Source organism: Oncorhynchus gorbuscha, linkage group LG15, assembly GCF_021184085.1.
Source record: "Oncorhynchus gorbuscha isolate QuinsamMale2020 ecotype Even-year linkage group LG15, OgorEven_v1.0, whole genome shotgun sequence".
NCBI lineage: Eukaryota > Metazoa > Chordata > Actinopteri > Salmoniformes > Salmonidae > Oncorhynchus > Oncorhynchus gorbuscha.
The window spans coordinates 77669098-77685655 of record NC_060187.1 but is presented as its reverse complement, the minus strand read 5'-3'; the positions used below and the strand labels follow the sequence as shown (position 1 = coordinate 77685655).

Sequence of the window (16558 nt, the reverse complement as noted above, 5' to 3'; positions counted from 1 at the left end):
GATCTCTATTTTGACAAACATATCAAGACTATTTCAAGGACAGCTTTTTTCCATCTTCGTATCATTGTAAAAATCAGAAACTTTCTGTCCAAACATTATGCACAAAAGTTAACCCATGCTTTTGTCAATTCCAGATTAGACTGCTCTACTTTCTGGCTACCTGGATAAAGCACTAAATAAACTTCAGTTAGTGCTAAACACGGCTGCTAGAATCTTGACTAGAACCAAAAGAGGTGATTATATTACTCCAGTCCTAGCCTCTCTACACTGGCTTCCTTTTAAGCCTGGGGCTGATGGCAAGGTTTACTGCTAACTTACAAAGCATTACATGGACTTGCTCCTACCTATCTCTCCAATTTGGTCCTGCCATACATACCTACACATATGCTACGGTCACAAGACATAGGCCTCCTTATTGTCCCTAGAATTCCTAAGCAAACAGCTGGGGGCAGGACTTTCTCCTATTGAGCTCCATTTTTATGGAATGGTCTGCCTATCCATGTGAGAGATGCAGACTCAGTCTCAACCTTTAAGTCTTTATTGAAAACAGATCTCTTCAGTAGGTCATATGATTGAGTGTAGTCTGGCCCAGAGGTGTGAAGGTGAACGGAAAGGCACTGGAGCAGCGAGTTGCCCTTGCTGTCTCTGCCTGGCCGGTTCCCCTCTCTCCACCGGGATTCTCTGCCTCTAACCCTATTATGGGGGCTGAGTCACTGACTTACTGGTGCTCTTCCATCCCGTCCCTAGGAGGGGTGCGTCACTTGAGTGGGTTGAGTCACTGACGTGATCTTCCTGTCCGGGTTGGCACCCCCCTCGGGTTCATGCCGTGGGGGAGATCTTTGTGGGCTATACTCAGCCTTGTCTCATGGTAGTTAGTTGGTGGTTGAAGATGTCCCTCTAGTGGTGTGGGGGCCGTGCTTTGACAAAGTGGGTGGGGTTATATCCTGCCTGGTTGGCCCTGTCCTGGGGTATCGTTGGACAGGACCATAGTGTCTCCCGACCACTCCTGTCTCAGCCTCCAGTATTTATGCTGCAATAGTTTATGTCAGGGGGCAAGGGTGAGTCTGTTATGTCTGGAGTATTTCTCTTGTCTTATCCGGTGTCCTGTGTGAATTTAAGTATGCTCTCTATAATTTTCTCTCTCTCCCTCTCCCCTCCTGGAGAACTTGAGCCCTGGGACCACGCCTCAGGACTACCTGGCCTGACGACTCCTTGCTGTCCCCGGTCCACCTTGTTGTGCTGCTGCTCCAGTTTCAACCTGTTCCTCAATCTACAAACACTGTGAATATTATTAGTATTTGACCCTGCTGGTCATCTGAACATCTTGGCCATGTTCTGTTATAATCTCAACCCGGCACAGCCAGAAGATGACTGGCCACCCCTCAGAGCCTGGTTCCTCTCTAGATTTCTTCCCAGGTTCCTGCCTTTCCAGGGAATTTTTCCTAGCCACTGTGCTTCTATATCTGCATTCCTTGCTTTTTGGTGTTTTAGGCTGGGTTTCTGTATAGCACTTTGTGATATCAGCTGATGTAAAAAGGGCTTTATAAATACATTTGATTGATTGACTGATTCTTTCCAAACCACTCATTGTTGAAATTGCAATTTTCAACTTATTGTGTAATGTTTATGTCCAATGGCCGATGATACATTTTATCTGTAATTTATCTTCATATGACAAGGATTGAAAAGGATTTGCCAGTAATTTGTCGACATGATTCATGATGATGACTGCTTGTCTAGCTTGCTCCCTAAGATTTTGAAAGTATGATGTTGACATCATCAGTCCAATCAAAGCTATGGTAGATATGACTTGATTTGATGTCATTTTATCTTTGGCCAATGACCTTGAGCCTACTTGGCTGTGCACTTCTAATGTACAGTAACTCTATGGCAGCACCCAAGGGGCTTGAAATTTCAAGCTCTCCGCGTAGATTTTTTGGTTACGTAGTTCCCCATGAGTGACACAACACTGAGTCAATCACAGGGGCGAACTAGAGAACATTTACCAACCCCTCATATTTTCTGCTGGCTGCCCCACCACCACGGAAAGCTGTGGCTGAGCCAGGCTGAAACACCTGCATTTTGGAGCTGCCTTACTCAAGAAAGCAAAAAAGAGATCATGTTTGTATGCAGCTTTATTAACGCAATTATTCTTATTTTTACATTGTTTAGAAACTGATATGTTTCAAGTCTAATGCCAAAACAATCAAATAGATGGAGCCAGAGCAGAAGATAGACGTTTTACGCGCCCCAACCGATTGTGTTGTTTTGTTCGTTTATCTGCCTTGTTTGTAACATGTTTTTTACTCTTTTTGTACATAATGTTGCCGTTACCGTCTCTTATGATCGAAAATAACTTCTAGACATCAGGACTGCGATTACTCACCCAGACTAGCACAATTATTTTTCTTCTTTTACGACTCTGACTAGCCCGAGGCGGAGGATCTACGGCTCCCTTGGGAACAGGTCCAACCCCATTGATCTGCATGAAGAGGAGGCGGAGAAAGAGAGGCTGGAGAGCAGGCTGCTTTCTGAGAAGTCGGAGGCTATCGAATGAACCCCCACTTCCCTCAATTCTGCTAGCAAGCACGCAATCGTTGGACAATAAAATGGACGGGTTACTGGGAAGATAGCATTGAATGAGCTGTATTCTGCCGTAAGAAAACAAGAAAACGCTCACCCAGAGGCGGTGCTCCTAGTAGCCGGGGACTTTAATGCAGAGAAACTTAAATTTGTTTTACCAAGTTTCTATCAGCATGTTAAATGTGCAACCAGAGGGAAAAGAACTCAAGACCACCTATACTCCACACACAGAGATGCATACAAAGCTCTCCCTCACCATTTGGCAAATCTGACCATTTTCCCATCTTCCTGATTCCTGCTTACAAGCTAAAGTTTAAGCAAGAAGCACCATTGACTAGATCAATAAAAAAGTGGTCAGATGAAGCAGATGCTAAGCTACAGGACTGTTTTGCTAGCACAGACTGGAATATGTTCCTTGATTCCTCCGATGGCATTGAGGAGTACACCACATCTGTCATTGGCTTCATCAATAAGTGCATCGATGATGTCGTCCCCACAATGACCATACGTACATACCCCAACCAGAAGCCATGGATTACAGGAAGCATCCACACTGAGATAAAAGGCTAGAGCTGCCACTTTCAAGGAGCGGGAATATAACCCGGAAGCTTATAAGAAATCCCGCTATGCCCTCGACGAACCATCAAACAGGCAAAGCGTCAATACAGGGTGTAGATCGAGTCGTACTACACTGGCTCTGACGCTTGTTGGATGTGGCAGGGCCTGCAAACCATTACAGACTATAAAGGCAAGCACAGCCGAGAGCTGCCCTGTGACACAAGCCTACCAGACGAGCTAAACTACTTCTATGCTCGCTTTGAGGCAAATAACACTGAAACATGCATGAGAGCACCACCTATACCGGAAGACTGTGTGATCACACTCTATGCAACTGATGTGAGTAAGACCTTTAGACAGGTCAACATTCACAAGGCCGCAGGGCCAAACGGATTACCAGGACTTGTACTATGAGCATGTGCTGGCCAATTAGAAAGTATCTCCACTGACATTTTCAACCTCTCACTGTCTGAGTCTATAATGCCAACATGTTAAAAGCAGACCACCACCGTGCCTGTTCCCAAGAACACTAAGCTAACCTGCCTAAATGACTACCGACCTGTAGCACTCACGTCTGTAGCCATGAAGTGCTTTGAAATGCTGGTCATGGCTCACATCAACACCATCATCCCAGAAACCCGAGACCCACTCCAATTTGCATACCGCCCCAACAGATCCACACATGATGCAGTCTCTATTGCACTCCACACTACCCTTTCCCACCTGGACAAAAGGAACACCTATGTGAGAATGCTATTCATTGACTGCAGCAGAGCGTTCAACACCAAAGTGCCCTCAAAGCTCATCAATAAGCTAAGGACCCTGAGACTAAACACCTCCCTTTGCAACTGGATCCTGCTCTTCTTGACAGGCCAACCCAGGTGGTAAGGGTAGGTAACAACACATCCGCCACGCTGATCCTCAACACAGGGGGCCCCTCAGGGGTGCGTGCTCAGCCCCCTCCTGAACTCCCTGTTCACTCAGGACTGCATGGCCAGGCACGACTCCAACACCATCATTAAATTTGCAGATGACACAACAATGGTAGGCCTGACCATCGACAACAACGAGACAGCCTATAGGGAGGAGATCAGAGACCTGGCCGTGTGGTGCCAGGACAACAACCTCTCCCTCAATGTGATCAAGACAATGGAGATGATTGTGGACTACAGGAAAAAGAGGACCGAGAACACCCCCATTCTCATTGATGGGGCTGCAGTGGAGCATGTTGAGGGCTTCAAGTTCCTTGGTGTCCACGTTACCAACAAACTAACATGGTCCAAGCACATCATGACATCATCCCTCTAGTGGTGTGGGAGCTGTTCTTTGGCAAAGTGTGTGGGGTTATATCCTTCCTGTTTGGCCCTGTCCGGGGGTGTCCTCGGATGGGGCCACAGTGTCTCCTGACCCCTCCTGTCTCAGCCTCCAGTATTTATGCTGCAGTAGTTTATGTGTTGGGGGGCTAGGTGTCACGCCCTGTTCTTAGTATTCTGTGTTCTCTTTATTATTTTGGTTAGGCCAGGGTGTGACATGGGTGATTTATGTGGTTTGTTTTGTCTAGGGGTTTTGTAGTTAATGGGATAGTGTTTAGGTAAGTATTCTGGGTAAGTGGTCCTCAATCAGAGGCAGGTGGTTATCGTTGTCTCTGATTGGGAACCATATTTAGGCAGCCATATTCGTTAGGTCTCTTGTGGGTGATTGTTCCTGTCTCTGTGTTTGTTTGCACTAGATAGTGCTATTTCAGGTTTTCACATTTATTGTTTTTGTATACTGTTCGTATTTTTAATCTTTATTAAAGATGTTTATAAATAACCACGCTGCATTTTGGTCCTCTCCTTCGACGGAAGAAAACCGTAACACTAGGGTCAGTTTGTTATATCTGGAGTACTTCTCCTGTCCTATTAGGTGTCCTGTGTGAATTTAAGTGTGCTCTCTCTAATTATCTCTTTCTCTCTTTCTTTCTCCCGGCGGACCTGAGCCCTAGGACCATGCCTCAGGACTACTTGACATGATGACTCCTTGCTGTCCCCAGTCCACCTGGCTGTGCTACTGCTCCAGTTTCAACTGTACTGCCTTATTATTATTGGACCATGCTGGTCATTTATGAACATTTAAACATCTTGGCCATGTTCTGTTATAATCTCCACCTGGCACAGCCAGAAGAGGACTGGCCACCCCACATAGCCTGGTTCCTCTCTAGGTTTCTTCCTAGGTTTTGGCCTTTCTATGGAGTTTTTCCTAGCCACCATGCTTCTACACCTGCATTGCTTGCTGTTTGGGGTTTTAGGCTGGGTTTCTGTCCAGCACTTTGAGATACCAGCTGATGTACGAAGGGCTATACAAATAAATATGATTTGATGACAGTCGTGAAGTGGGCACGACAAAACCTAGTCCCCTTCAGGAGACTGAAAAGATTTGGCATGGGTCCTCAGACCCTCATAAGGTTCTACAGCTGCACCATCGAGAGCATCCTGACTGGTTGCATCACCGCTTGGTATGGTAACTGCTCTGCCTCCTCTGCAAGGCACTACAGAGGGTAGTGTGAATGTCCCAGTACATCACTGGGGCCAAGCTTCCTGCCATCCGGGACCTCTATACCAGGCGGTGTCAGAGGAAGGCCCTAAAAATTGTCAAACTCCAGCCACCCTAGTAGTTCTCTCTGCTACCACACAGCAAGTGGTACCGGAGCACCAAGTCTAGGTCCAAGAGGCTTCTGAACAGCTTCTACCCCCAAGCCATAAGACTCCTGCACATGAACCCAGACTATTTGCATTGCCACCCCTCCCCTCTCCACACCACTGCCACTATCTGATGTCCTCTATGCATAGCCACTTTAATTAACTCTACCTACATGTACATACTACCTCAACTAACCGGTGCCCCCACACAATGACTCTGTACCGGCACCCCCCTGCATACAGTATTTTTTTTTTTACTGCTGCTCTTTAATTACTTGTTACTTTTATCTCTTATTCTTATCCATATTTTTTTTTAACTGCACTGTTGGTTAGGGGCTCGTAAGTAAGTATTTCACTGTAAGGTCTACACCTGTTTTATTTGGTGCATGTGATAATACAATTTGATTTGATTTGAAAACAGGCTACAAAAACAGCTAGACACAGGAAGGGCTCAAAACAGCCCTGAGTGATGGGTCGCCACTGCAAATACAAATACAGAAACCGAGCCTAAAACTACAGAGAGCGAGCAATGCAGACGTAGAGGCACAGTAGAAATGGGGGAGGAGGAGGAGTGAAAATAGGGTATCAACATTTAATTGAGAGTTTGATTGAAGACAAACATTCAGACGAGTTTTATGAACCATATTTTTATTTGAGTTTGTCAATCAGGGTTACATTGTGAAGCATTATTCACAACAACGAATAAAAGGCACAGCAATATGTTTGGTGATTTTGCCACAGAGTAGAGATTTTACTCAGACATGACAGGATGGTATTGCCTGTATACTGAAGTTACATTTAACACTGAACTAAAAGAACACAAGTAATTTATAGAACCAGACTGGTTTTATAAAAAGTAAAAGTACTGGAAATAATTAGCATACAATTATGATTATGGAGGTTCAGTGTTGACTAGTATGTTTTACTCTTATTAGTCTTCTTTACTGTTTTTACCCCTGCTCTTCTCTCTCTATTGTCATCTTGATCCAGTCTAAGTAATTCTCCACTTTGGTGTAGTAACCCTTTTTAGATTCCTTTCCCAGTTCACAAAGGGAACCCCAGGACACAATGCCTCTCAGATGATATGGCCCTCTGTTGTCCTTGTTCCCTGATCCCAGCTTAGGGAGAAATAATGGACCCCCACTATCCCCCTTGCAGCTATCTAACCCATCACCCCCTGCACAGAACATGTTCTCAGTGAAAACCATTGGCTTGTTAATAGACAACAAAGGTGTTTCCTCACAATTTATTTGGGGGTATCTTCCCACAGATGCGTAAAGCAAGAATTTGCTTTTAGCCATAATGCTGGCTTTAAATGTATTCTCTGTCCCACCCCACCCTGAAACAGTCCCATGCTGAAACTCTTTGAATCCTCCATCAGCCTCAGGCAGGCATATGGGGAGAACATTGGGCCCTAACTTCACCCTGGAAGACATTCTGATGAGAGCTATATCATTGTCGTAGTTAGTGCGTTCATTGCCAGGTATGCCCTTTAAGTAGTCAGGGTGAATGATAATCTTCTCCGTTACCATGACAACCACATCAGGATCAGTTTCTTGTGCTTTTTGCCCATCTATCAGCCCCCCGAAAAATGTAAGCTTGCTTTCTTCATAGCCATCCACTACATGAGCTGCTGTGATGGCCCACCGGTCATTGATCAGGGATGCTCCTCCTCTTTTGGGCTGTTTAGTGAGAAGCTGCCAGGGTATCTCTCCCATCTTCGCCGGTTTGCCCCCCAAAATTCTTCCAAAGCTGGAAATATCTGTTTCTGTCTTCCCACACACTAGAAGATAGACAATCGAGAACACTGGATCATTAATAGTGTAACAGCAGTTATACTGTACTGTCATCCGCCCAGTGTTAGGGAAGCTACTGTGAAAATATAGTTTACCAAGCTACGAATTACTTCTCACTGGAAGAAGGTAAGCTACACTAAAGTTACCCTTAGTTTACTTAACTAAAGTCACTTTGAAAAGTAATTCACTACATAAAAACAACTTAGTGGAAAATAATCATAACTAAATGTGAAATGTCATAAACTACAAATTGCAAGAAAAGCTTACTCTGGAGTCATGTTAACAGAGTGTGTAATTAAGCCCAAGTTTCAAGTGAGAATTAGGCAGGTCTAAAAATGTTTTTTACTAAAAAAGTAGTGTGTATTTCCAGTAGTTAGCTACACAGCTACATGGTAAAAATAAGTAATTAACTACTGTTAGCACTATCAAGATTTGAATTTAGTTAAACTACCACCAAGCTACTGCAAAATGTAGTTAAAATACTAGTTGAACTACATATAGTTCATTACTCCACAACACTGCATACACCTGATAAATGATAGTGAGGCATACCTTCGATGCACTTTGGTAACTTTTCTTGGCCCTTGACCGATGTCCATGTACCACTGGCATCACAGATGTACTTCTCTGAAGGAACAGAACGGAGGTAAGAGCAGGTAGGGTAGATAGTGATGGCACGTGGAGCGGACTCAGAAAGCATAGGGCAGGTATACTGAAGATACTGTATAGAAATGATCAGGGAAGGAGGGATGGAAGAAAGGAGGAGATTTACATAAGAAGTTAAAGAAAAGGATAACAGCTGCAGTTGTAGGTAAATAAGACTGTATGGACTAACCGTCTCCCTCCAGTGTGTAGTATTTAGATTCACACTTGAACCGGACCTCATCATGAAACAGAGTGCTTGGATCCTTGTCCACCAGTTGAAGGGCCTCATCACCAGACGTGTCTGGTTCTCCACAATCCACAGCTAGAGTGAACCAGACATATAGAGCAAGCCAACGTTTCTGACACAAACTCCAAAACGAATTGCTTTAAAAGATAAAATAGCGTTATGAAAATGCAAAGGTCCTAGACCTCGTTTCCCAGAGCCTTCATAGCGTTACGATCATTGTTAGAACCATCGTAAGATGAATCTGTAGTAGCTGATCTGTTTCTCAGAACTTTCATTAGTAATGTTGTTCTTCAAAACCATTGCACATCTGCAAGTGATCCAGACCACTGGTAGAGCAGCCAAAGTGCATCGTTAGATATTTTTTGACCTTCCGAGTCAATTTATTCACAGAACATCTCCGCTACACATAGAATCAAGATGTTTAGGCTAGGTACTGTATGTATATATAGGTACAACATGACATGCATGCATTTATGTCAGATGGTTACTGTATCTGCTATACACATATAGACGTACAGAAGAAGGGTAATTCGATCATTTTCTGGTAGACCTGAAACAGTCTTCCTCACCTCGAGTTCAACTGTAGGAGCCAGTTGAAACTCCGGGGTGCACTGCCTTCAAATCATAGGCCTGCAGTAGCTAAAGCTTAATGATAGCCACACCATACCAAACCACAAACGTTTCTAAACTTTATTAGGGTAATATCAAGCCATTGTTTATATGGAAACTACAAGTAGAGAGGAGAATGTAAACCACAGGGAAAATTGCACCACCCTCCCCTGTGCCCCCCCCCCCCCAAAAAAAAAACACAGATTTTGGACCACCCCTCCCCCAGTAAATTTCGACCTGTCCCTTAGCGAACGTGTATGAAAACACTCTTAAAAAGTTGGCTCGTAACTAATGATGCAACTGGTACGATCATCGTAATGCTTACTTTACATCGCAACTGGGAAACGAGGCCCAGGGTATTATTACTCAAAGCAAAAGATCCGCAAGAATGTTCCTACATATTCTGAGTTCTTAAGGATGTCCAATATGGATGCTATTTATTCATTCTTGAATTGTAGAGGTAAATGCTGTCCCTTGACTTTGTTATTAAAAAAAAAACGTCCTTATACTACAAAATATGTGTATGCATTTTAGAAACTACTGTGGGCTAACGAATTGGCTCATCTTACTGGTGATGTAGAGGTGTAGTGACATGTTTTGGTGATTCAGAGATATCTATCTATTCTTTTTTTAATGCTAAACAGTGAACAAAAGTATTTTCCTATATTGTATAGATACATTAAACAAAGAAGGCAAGTAAAATATGTTTATTTTACTAGTGTAATGTGTGTTTTAGCACCTTGAAAATCACTACTAAAAATGCTGGGTTGTTTGGATGACCCAACTGCTGGGTTGCAAGCATTGGGTCACTTAGTTTGGTTGTTTTCATTCAAAAGAGCTAGGTTTGATTGTTAATGCTGGGTTATTGATGCTGGGTTATTGATGCTGGGTTATTGATGCTGGGTTATTGATGCTGGGTTATTGATGCTGGGTTATTGATGCTGGGTTATTGATGCTGGGTTATTGATGCTGGGTTATTGATGCTGGGTTATTGAGATGTGATATGACTCAGTGGGTGGGTTAATCAAAGTGATCTGGCAAACTCGTGAATGAGGATTGTTGCAGCTGTGTAACAAGTTTACCAGGCAGACGTTGCTCAGTGGGATTACCTTTGACAGACAAACGGGCAAAACTGACCAAAGACGGTGAGTAAAAAGCTAGCTAGCTAACATGTCTTAATTATCGATTCAGGTTAAATAGACCTGGTTATCATAATTACGTATTATCTCAGTCATTGACAATTTTAGATAATCTTATTTAGTCTAACGGGTTCGGTAGGTATTGCGGCTTTGAGGTCACGGTTTGGTTTCTCGACAGCAGAATAATTCAATGACAACAGTTACCGTAGTAAATGATTATTTATTTAAGGAAATACAAAGTGTTAGTAATCCTCATTCCATATATGACCATGAGTCATATAATGCCTGATGAGAGCACCAATTAAGAATGTCAACACTTTGTATTTTCTTCAATGAAATCGCGATTGCTCATCAACAACCAAGCTAAAATAAAGTGCAATATGTCGGAGCTTGTTTTTTTCGAGATCCCAGTTATCTTGAACACACTGAAGTTGGAAGTCGGAGATTTCCCAGTTCCCCGTTGTTTTGAACATGTCATAAGTAGCCCTGGTGGTCCATCCATCTGTAGTAGGTGCAACACAGGATGCATTGGCCAATTCATTGCCAACTTCAGCTTTAGTTTGCTTATTGTATCAAATACATCAAACACATTTCCATGATTTCCATGTGGTTGATGTCAATTCCATTTGCTCCGTTCCAGCCATTATTATGAGCCGTCCTCCACTCAGCAGCCTCCACTGAAACATACCTATCGCTTCTGTCATTTCTTTGGCCCAGTCAGAATCACCTGTGAAGGGCTGCTTGAATGTAGAGGGGAGACGAAGTTCAACATAACTAGTTCCTGGCTGCCCTTCACAAAAGGAAAGCTTGAAATGCGGCAAGTTCATTTTTTTCTAAAAATCCCATGTCCAAATGTCCCCTTAATTGAAGAATGACCCTCATACCTATATCCATACTTAACTTTTGATATTTTTCTACACCAGAACATTTTTGCGTTACATCTATCAAGAGTGTTAATCGCTGGCTATATTAATCCTGTGAAATACAATTGTAGAGATGGTCTCATCTCACTCACGTTCACAGCGGTACACAGGACTCCACTCGCCTGTCCTCTGGCATGTCGCCTCATACTCTTTGTCACCCTTTGAAGAGAGAACACATGTATCCTGTAGTGTACAATCTATTATGTCATGTCTTTGAGAACATTCAAATTGTCAACATTTCTTCAGTTCGTCTACAGCACCAAACTAAGCTCTTGGTTGAGTATGAAAGCTAACTGAATCCTTTTACTGCCACTTGTGAACTTACAGTACCGTAGCCTACTCACTGTGTTCAGAACACTGCCTAGGTCACAGGTCACCATGACTGTGTCACCTTGGTGATATTCAGGTTGCTGTGGGGCCAGGGTGGAGTTGGAGGTCACAATCCCTCGGCAGGTCTTTGCTGCAATGAAGTCATCACTTTATTTTGATCCATTATTCAGTGCCTTCAGAAAGGATTCAACCCCCTTGGCTTTTTCCACATTTTGTTGTGTTACAGCAAGAATTTAAAATGGATTACGTTTAGATTTCGTGTCACTAATCTACACACAATATTCCAAAAATTAAAATGAAAAGCTGAAATGTCTTGAGTCAATAAGTATTCAACCTCTTTGTTATGGCAAGTCCAAATAAGTTCAGGAGTTAAAAATGTGCTTACAAATACACATAATAAATTGCCTGGACTCACTTTGTGTGCAGTAATAGCGGTCGACTACGCCATCTCTGTACCCCACACATACAATTCAATTGGCTGTAAGATATATGGCAACACTTGAAAATGGCTGTCTAACAATGATTAACAACCAACTTGACAGAGATTGGAGAATTTAATAAAGAACGATTGGCAAATATTGTTTAATCCAGGTGTGCAAAGCTCTTAGATGTACCCACAGTTTTCTTCAAATGACAATTAAATCCATTTGAATTTCACTTTGTAACAAAATGCTAAACGTTCTAAGTCAAGGGGGTTGAATAGTTTCCGAAGGCACTGTACAGGGTGGTCCCTTGTAGCTCAGGTGGTAGAGCTTGGCGCTTCCATACGTGAAACGTGTGCATGACTGTAGGTCACTTAGAATAAAAGCGTCTGCTAAAGGGTATGTATGTTACATGATTTAATCCAGGAATGTGCTTTTTTTTATGTATAAAAGCTGTCCTTTTTCAGTTATCGTGTGCATATTATTTCAAGGATTCATATCATGAGTAGTTTCCTAAAAGCGTACATGACCCTACTTGTGGTTCTGTAGTGGATAGTGAAGCCATTGTTGGATCCCTGTCCGTCAGAGTCGAAGAGAATGCGGGCGTGGTGTGACCCAGTGCGGAGGGGAGGGGGGGGAGGCACACGGCCACAGAATGGCCCCTGAGTCCCAGAGGAAGTCTCAACCTGAAAACAACAGAATATGATGTATGAAGAAAACATGTTGTCCCAGGAAAACAACAGGATATGTACTGTATCAGGAATACTGTAAGACTACAAGGTGAGAGGGGGACATTGTTGTTGAAGCATATTCAGTGACATTGAAATGTAGTTGATTGGTTTAATGTTCTCCTATTCATTGTGAAGGTGACGGCCACTTCCGCTACCAGATGCCTTTTATGACGTTTTTACTCTAGACCATTGCGCTACGTTTGTGTGCATTGAAAACGTTTTAAAAGCTACAAGGCTGAGGGGGTAGTCACTTCCTGGTTACTTTCACAGCGTATGTCAGGTGCAAATCTTGTTAGAGGGATTGGTCACCTTTATGGGAGGGTGCACAGCATAATGTTGGAATTTCACAGAACTTACACATTGTAATGGTGAGAATCAGCAGAGTTTTTCTTGACCACATGACCTAAGAAAAACTCTAGGTCCTATTTATAGGCTACAGCTACTCACCATGAGTGTGTCCACACACTGTCCGTCTGGCCCCTGCTCCACATCAAACTCCCCAGTGAAGTGTAGAAGCAGCTCCAGATTGTCCTCTACTGACAGGATGTAGGAGCAGTGGGCATGCTCAGCATACGGGCTGGGCCAAGAGGGACTGGATATCACACCACGCAGCGAGCCGGACAGGTCCTCAGTGCAACTCACTGTGGTAGAGACGTATGATCAATAACATGACCCTCAAGGTCATCATCATCATTATTATCAAAGAGGGATGGTGTTGTATCATGAAGTAGCTGTACGAGCAACAAGTAGTAACGCCATCGCATCTTTTGTCGTTATTAACACAATTTGCAACATCACCATCATAATACTTCATTCTTCATCATTCTCTCTTTGTTTTCATTTCCCCTTAGGGCTCCTCCTTCTTGCTCTCCTCTGTTCATTCTCTTTCACTTCCTCTTTCCCTGTCCCTTCCCATCTCTCCGTCTCGCTCTCTCAATTCAAAGGGCTTTATTGCCAAAGCAAGTGAAGTAGATAATAAACAAAAGTGAAATAAATAATCAAAATGAACAGTAAACATTACACTCACAGAAGTTTCAAAAGAATAAAGACATTACAAATGTCATGTTATGTATATATAGTGTTCTCTCGCTCTCTTGTCTGTCTCTCCTTTTCTTTCTCTCTCTCCCTCGTCTCTCCCCTCTATACCTGTGCAGGTGTGTCCGTCTGTGTCCAGGTGGTAACCAAGGCGACAGGAGCAGAGGTATCCTCCAATGTAGTTGTGGCAGAACTGGGTACATCTGTTATCTGGGTCCTCCTCACACTCATCAAAGTCTGTTAGAAGACAACATGTGGCTGACTAAAGGTTCATTGGTCACATGAGGTAATGCAGCAACAACAACAATACAATTTCATCATATAGTCTAAGAGAAGTACAGCAATGCTTTATGAAACAATCCCTTTCTCCTCCTCACCTTGCAGCATGTAGAACCCTCTGAAGCCAGTGTGTCTCTTGGTGTTGGAGTAGTCAGAGCGGAACGAGAGAGAGAGGCAGCCCTCCACAGAGGAAAGGAGTGAGGGATTGACGGTAGAATCAAGGTCCTCAAATGACATTTCACCACATTGAAGGGCTATCTGCTTTCCATCTGCAAAGATCTAACAGAAGGATGAGAGGAGAGAGAACTTTTGTCCCATCTTTAAAAAACACATGGACACCTTAGGATTTCTAATTGTGACATCTAATATCCCTCCCATTCCCACCCCAATAACAGTAATAATAGACAACATTTTGCCATATCTCAAAGTGTGTTAGATTACAGTAAAAGTGTCATCCTTAAGTCAGTGACACCTGACTTTAACCAATGGATTGTTCATGCTATGTATTGGCCAATCAGAGGATTTGAAGCTACCAGTCGGCCATAATTGCACTCCCCAGAAGAAGCAGTCCTCCATATGAATGAATAGAATTCTACGGTGTTTCAAGGACAACATTTATTTAATGTATTTAAGTATGCTTTAAGGAATTTTTTATTTTTTTTATGTTTAGTTCACTTAATATAATTTAAAAGTATGCATTAAGTTGACTGCAATAGAATAAGCATGGCAAAAACAAATGTAGAAAATAATAAATGCATTTCTATAGCTTCCAAAACATTTTTTACACTGGTGGGGGAGTGCCAAGATGGAGGCTTCAAAACAGCACCTCCTATCAGTCATATAGTGTATATATAAATAATATAAATAATAACTTTTAACCCTTCACACCTCCAGGGCGTCGTTCTCGCAGCCGTGACTGTCCTCCATGTCCAGGTGTGTCAGCCTGAGGGCGAGGGTGTGGCCGTGAGGGGCACACCTGCTCCAGTTCAGACTGGCATCAGGTGGGTAACCACGGGGATAGCTTGGAGACTCCACCCACCCCGAGAGCATCGACATGGCACAGAGGGGCAGGAGGAACAGACCGAGGCTGGGGGAGGATGAAAACAGAAAGAGAGGGGAGGATGAAGACAGAAAGAGAGAGAGAAGGGGGAGAGGATGAAGACAGATAGAGAGAGGGGGAGAGGACGAAGACAGAGAGAGAGGGGGAGAGGACGAAGACAGAGAGAGAGGGGGAGAGGACGAAGACAGAGAGAGAGAGGGGGAGAGGACGAAGACAGAGAGAGAGGGGGAGAGGATGAAGACAGAGAGAGAGAGGGGGATGAAGACAGAAAGAGAGAGAGAGAGGGGGAGAGGACGAAGACAGAGAGAGAGAGGGGGAGAGGACGAAGACAGAGAGAGAGAGGGGGAGAGGACGAAGACAGAGAGAGAGAGGGGGAGAGGACGAAGACAGATAGAGAGAGAGGGGGAAGAGGACGAAGACAGAGAGAGAGGGGGAGAGGACGAAGACAGAGAGAGAGAGGGGGAGAGGACGAAGACAGAGAGAGAGAGGGGGAGATGACGAAGAGAGAGAGAGGGGGGAGGATGAAGACAGAGAGAGAGAGGGGGAGAGGACGAAGACAGATAGAGAGAGAGGGGGAAGAGGACAAAGACAGATAGAGAGAGAGGGGGAAGAGGACGAAGACAGATAGAGAGAGAGGGGAGAGGACGAAGACAGAGAGAGAGGGGGGATGAAGACAGAGAGAGAGAGGGGGAGAGGATGAAGACAGAGAGAGAGGGGGATGAAGACAGATAGAGAGAGAGGGGGAGAGGATGAAGACAGTGAGAGAGAGAGAGGGGGAATAAAGACAGATAGAGAGAGGGGGGATGAAGACAAACGGGAGAGAAAAGAGAAAGCAAGAGAGAGAGAGAAAGAGACGGGGGTCAAAAAGGGGGAGAGATACAGAGAGAAAGATGGGACAAAGAGGAGAACAAGAAGATTAACAAAAAGAGACACCGAGAGAGAAGGAAAGTATGAAGAAAAAGAGAGAATCAATCATGTAAACAAATAGACAGAAACAATCAGACAAACAGAAAGAATAAGGGTGAGAGATGCATGTGAATATCAGTTCAGACTTACAGTACATATATTATAATATTAGCCCTCATTAACAAATGCAGGGTACATTTCACACAATCACATCCATTGAGGAAGAAGAAAATTACACCACATATCCCAAGAAGGAAACTAAATCACGATCGTTGCATAAGGTCGTCACTTAAAATGTGTTGCTTGTTTAAATACATATCAGTGCTGTATAAATGCAGGAAGATGAGCTTACATATTATATTTGTGTTTATTCTGTTTGATAAGAAATTCTGAAAAATCATTACATACCTCACTCCTAGCATGGTGAGGAATTGATCACTTCTGCCTCAGCAAATAAACACTCACTGTCTTTCTCCTTCCTTGCTATGTCACTTGAACTCTCTCCCTCTAACCCCTCCCACTGGGCACAGACGTCAATTCAACGTCTATTCAACGTTGAGAGAGAACTTTACTGTTCATTTTTGATTGTTTATTATCTTTTCCACTTGCTTTGGCAA

General features: G+C 43.5%; 1 protein-coding gene across 1 annotated transcript; it reads right to left on the bottom strand.

The window, feature by feature from the left end:
* Positions 1 to 6446: 6446 nt before the first annotated feature.
* LOC123998098 (complement C1s subcomponent-like) lies at positions 6447 to 16503 on the bottom strand. The gene is made up of 11 exons (XM_046303010.1): positions 16350 to 16503; positions 14864 to 15062; positions 14074 to 14254; positions 13808 to 13933; positions 13109 to 13302; positions 12466 to 12616; positions 11523 to 11638; positions 11271 to 11337; positions 8451 to 8582; positions 8168 to 8242; positions 6447 to 7602 (listed from the first exon to the last, which is right to left on the bottom strand). Exons 1-11 carry the CDS (start codon positions 16361 to 16363, stop codon positions 6770 to 6772), a joined length of 2088 nt encoding a protein of 695 aa, XP_046158966.1. The 5' UTR covers positions 16364 to 16503; the 3' UTR covers positions 6447 to 6769.
* Positions 16504 to 16558: the final 55 nt, after the last annotated feature.

Bases quoted from the DNA above. Each gene is read 5' to 3' on its own strand.
- LOC123998098 (XM_046303010.1), bottom strand. The intron at 13,303-13,807 runs GTATAGAGGGGA...TCTCTACCACAG, and splicing joins AGACGGACACACCTGCACAG to TGAGTTGCACTGAGGACCTG. The intron at 11,338-11,522 runs GTGAGTAGGCTA...CTCTCTTCAAAG, and splicing joins TAGGCAGTGTTCTGAACACA to GGTGACAAAGAGTATGAGGC.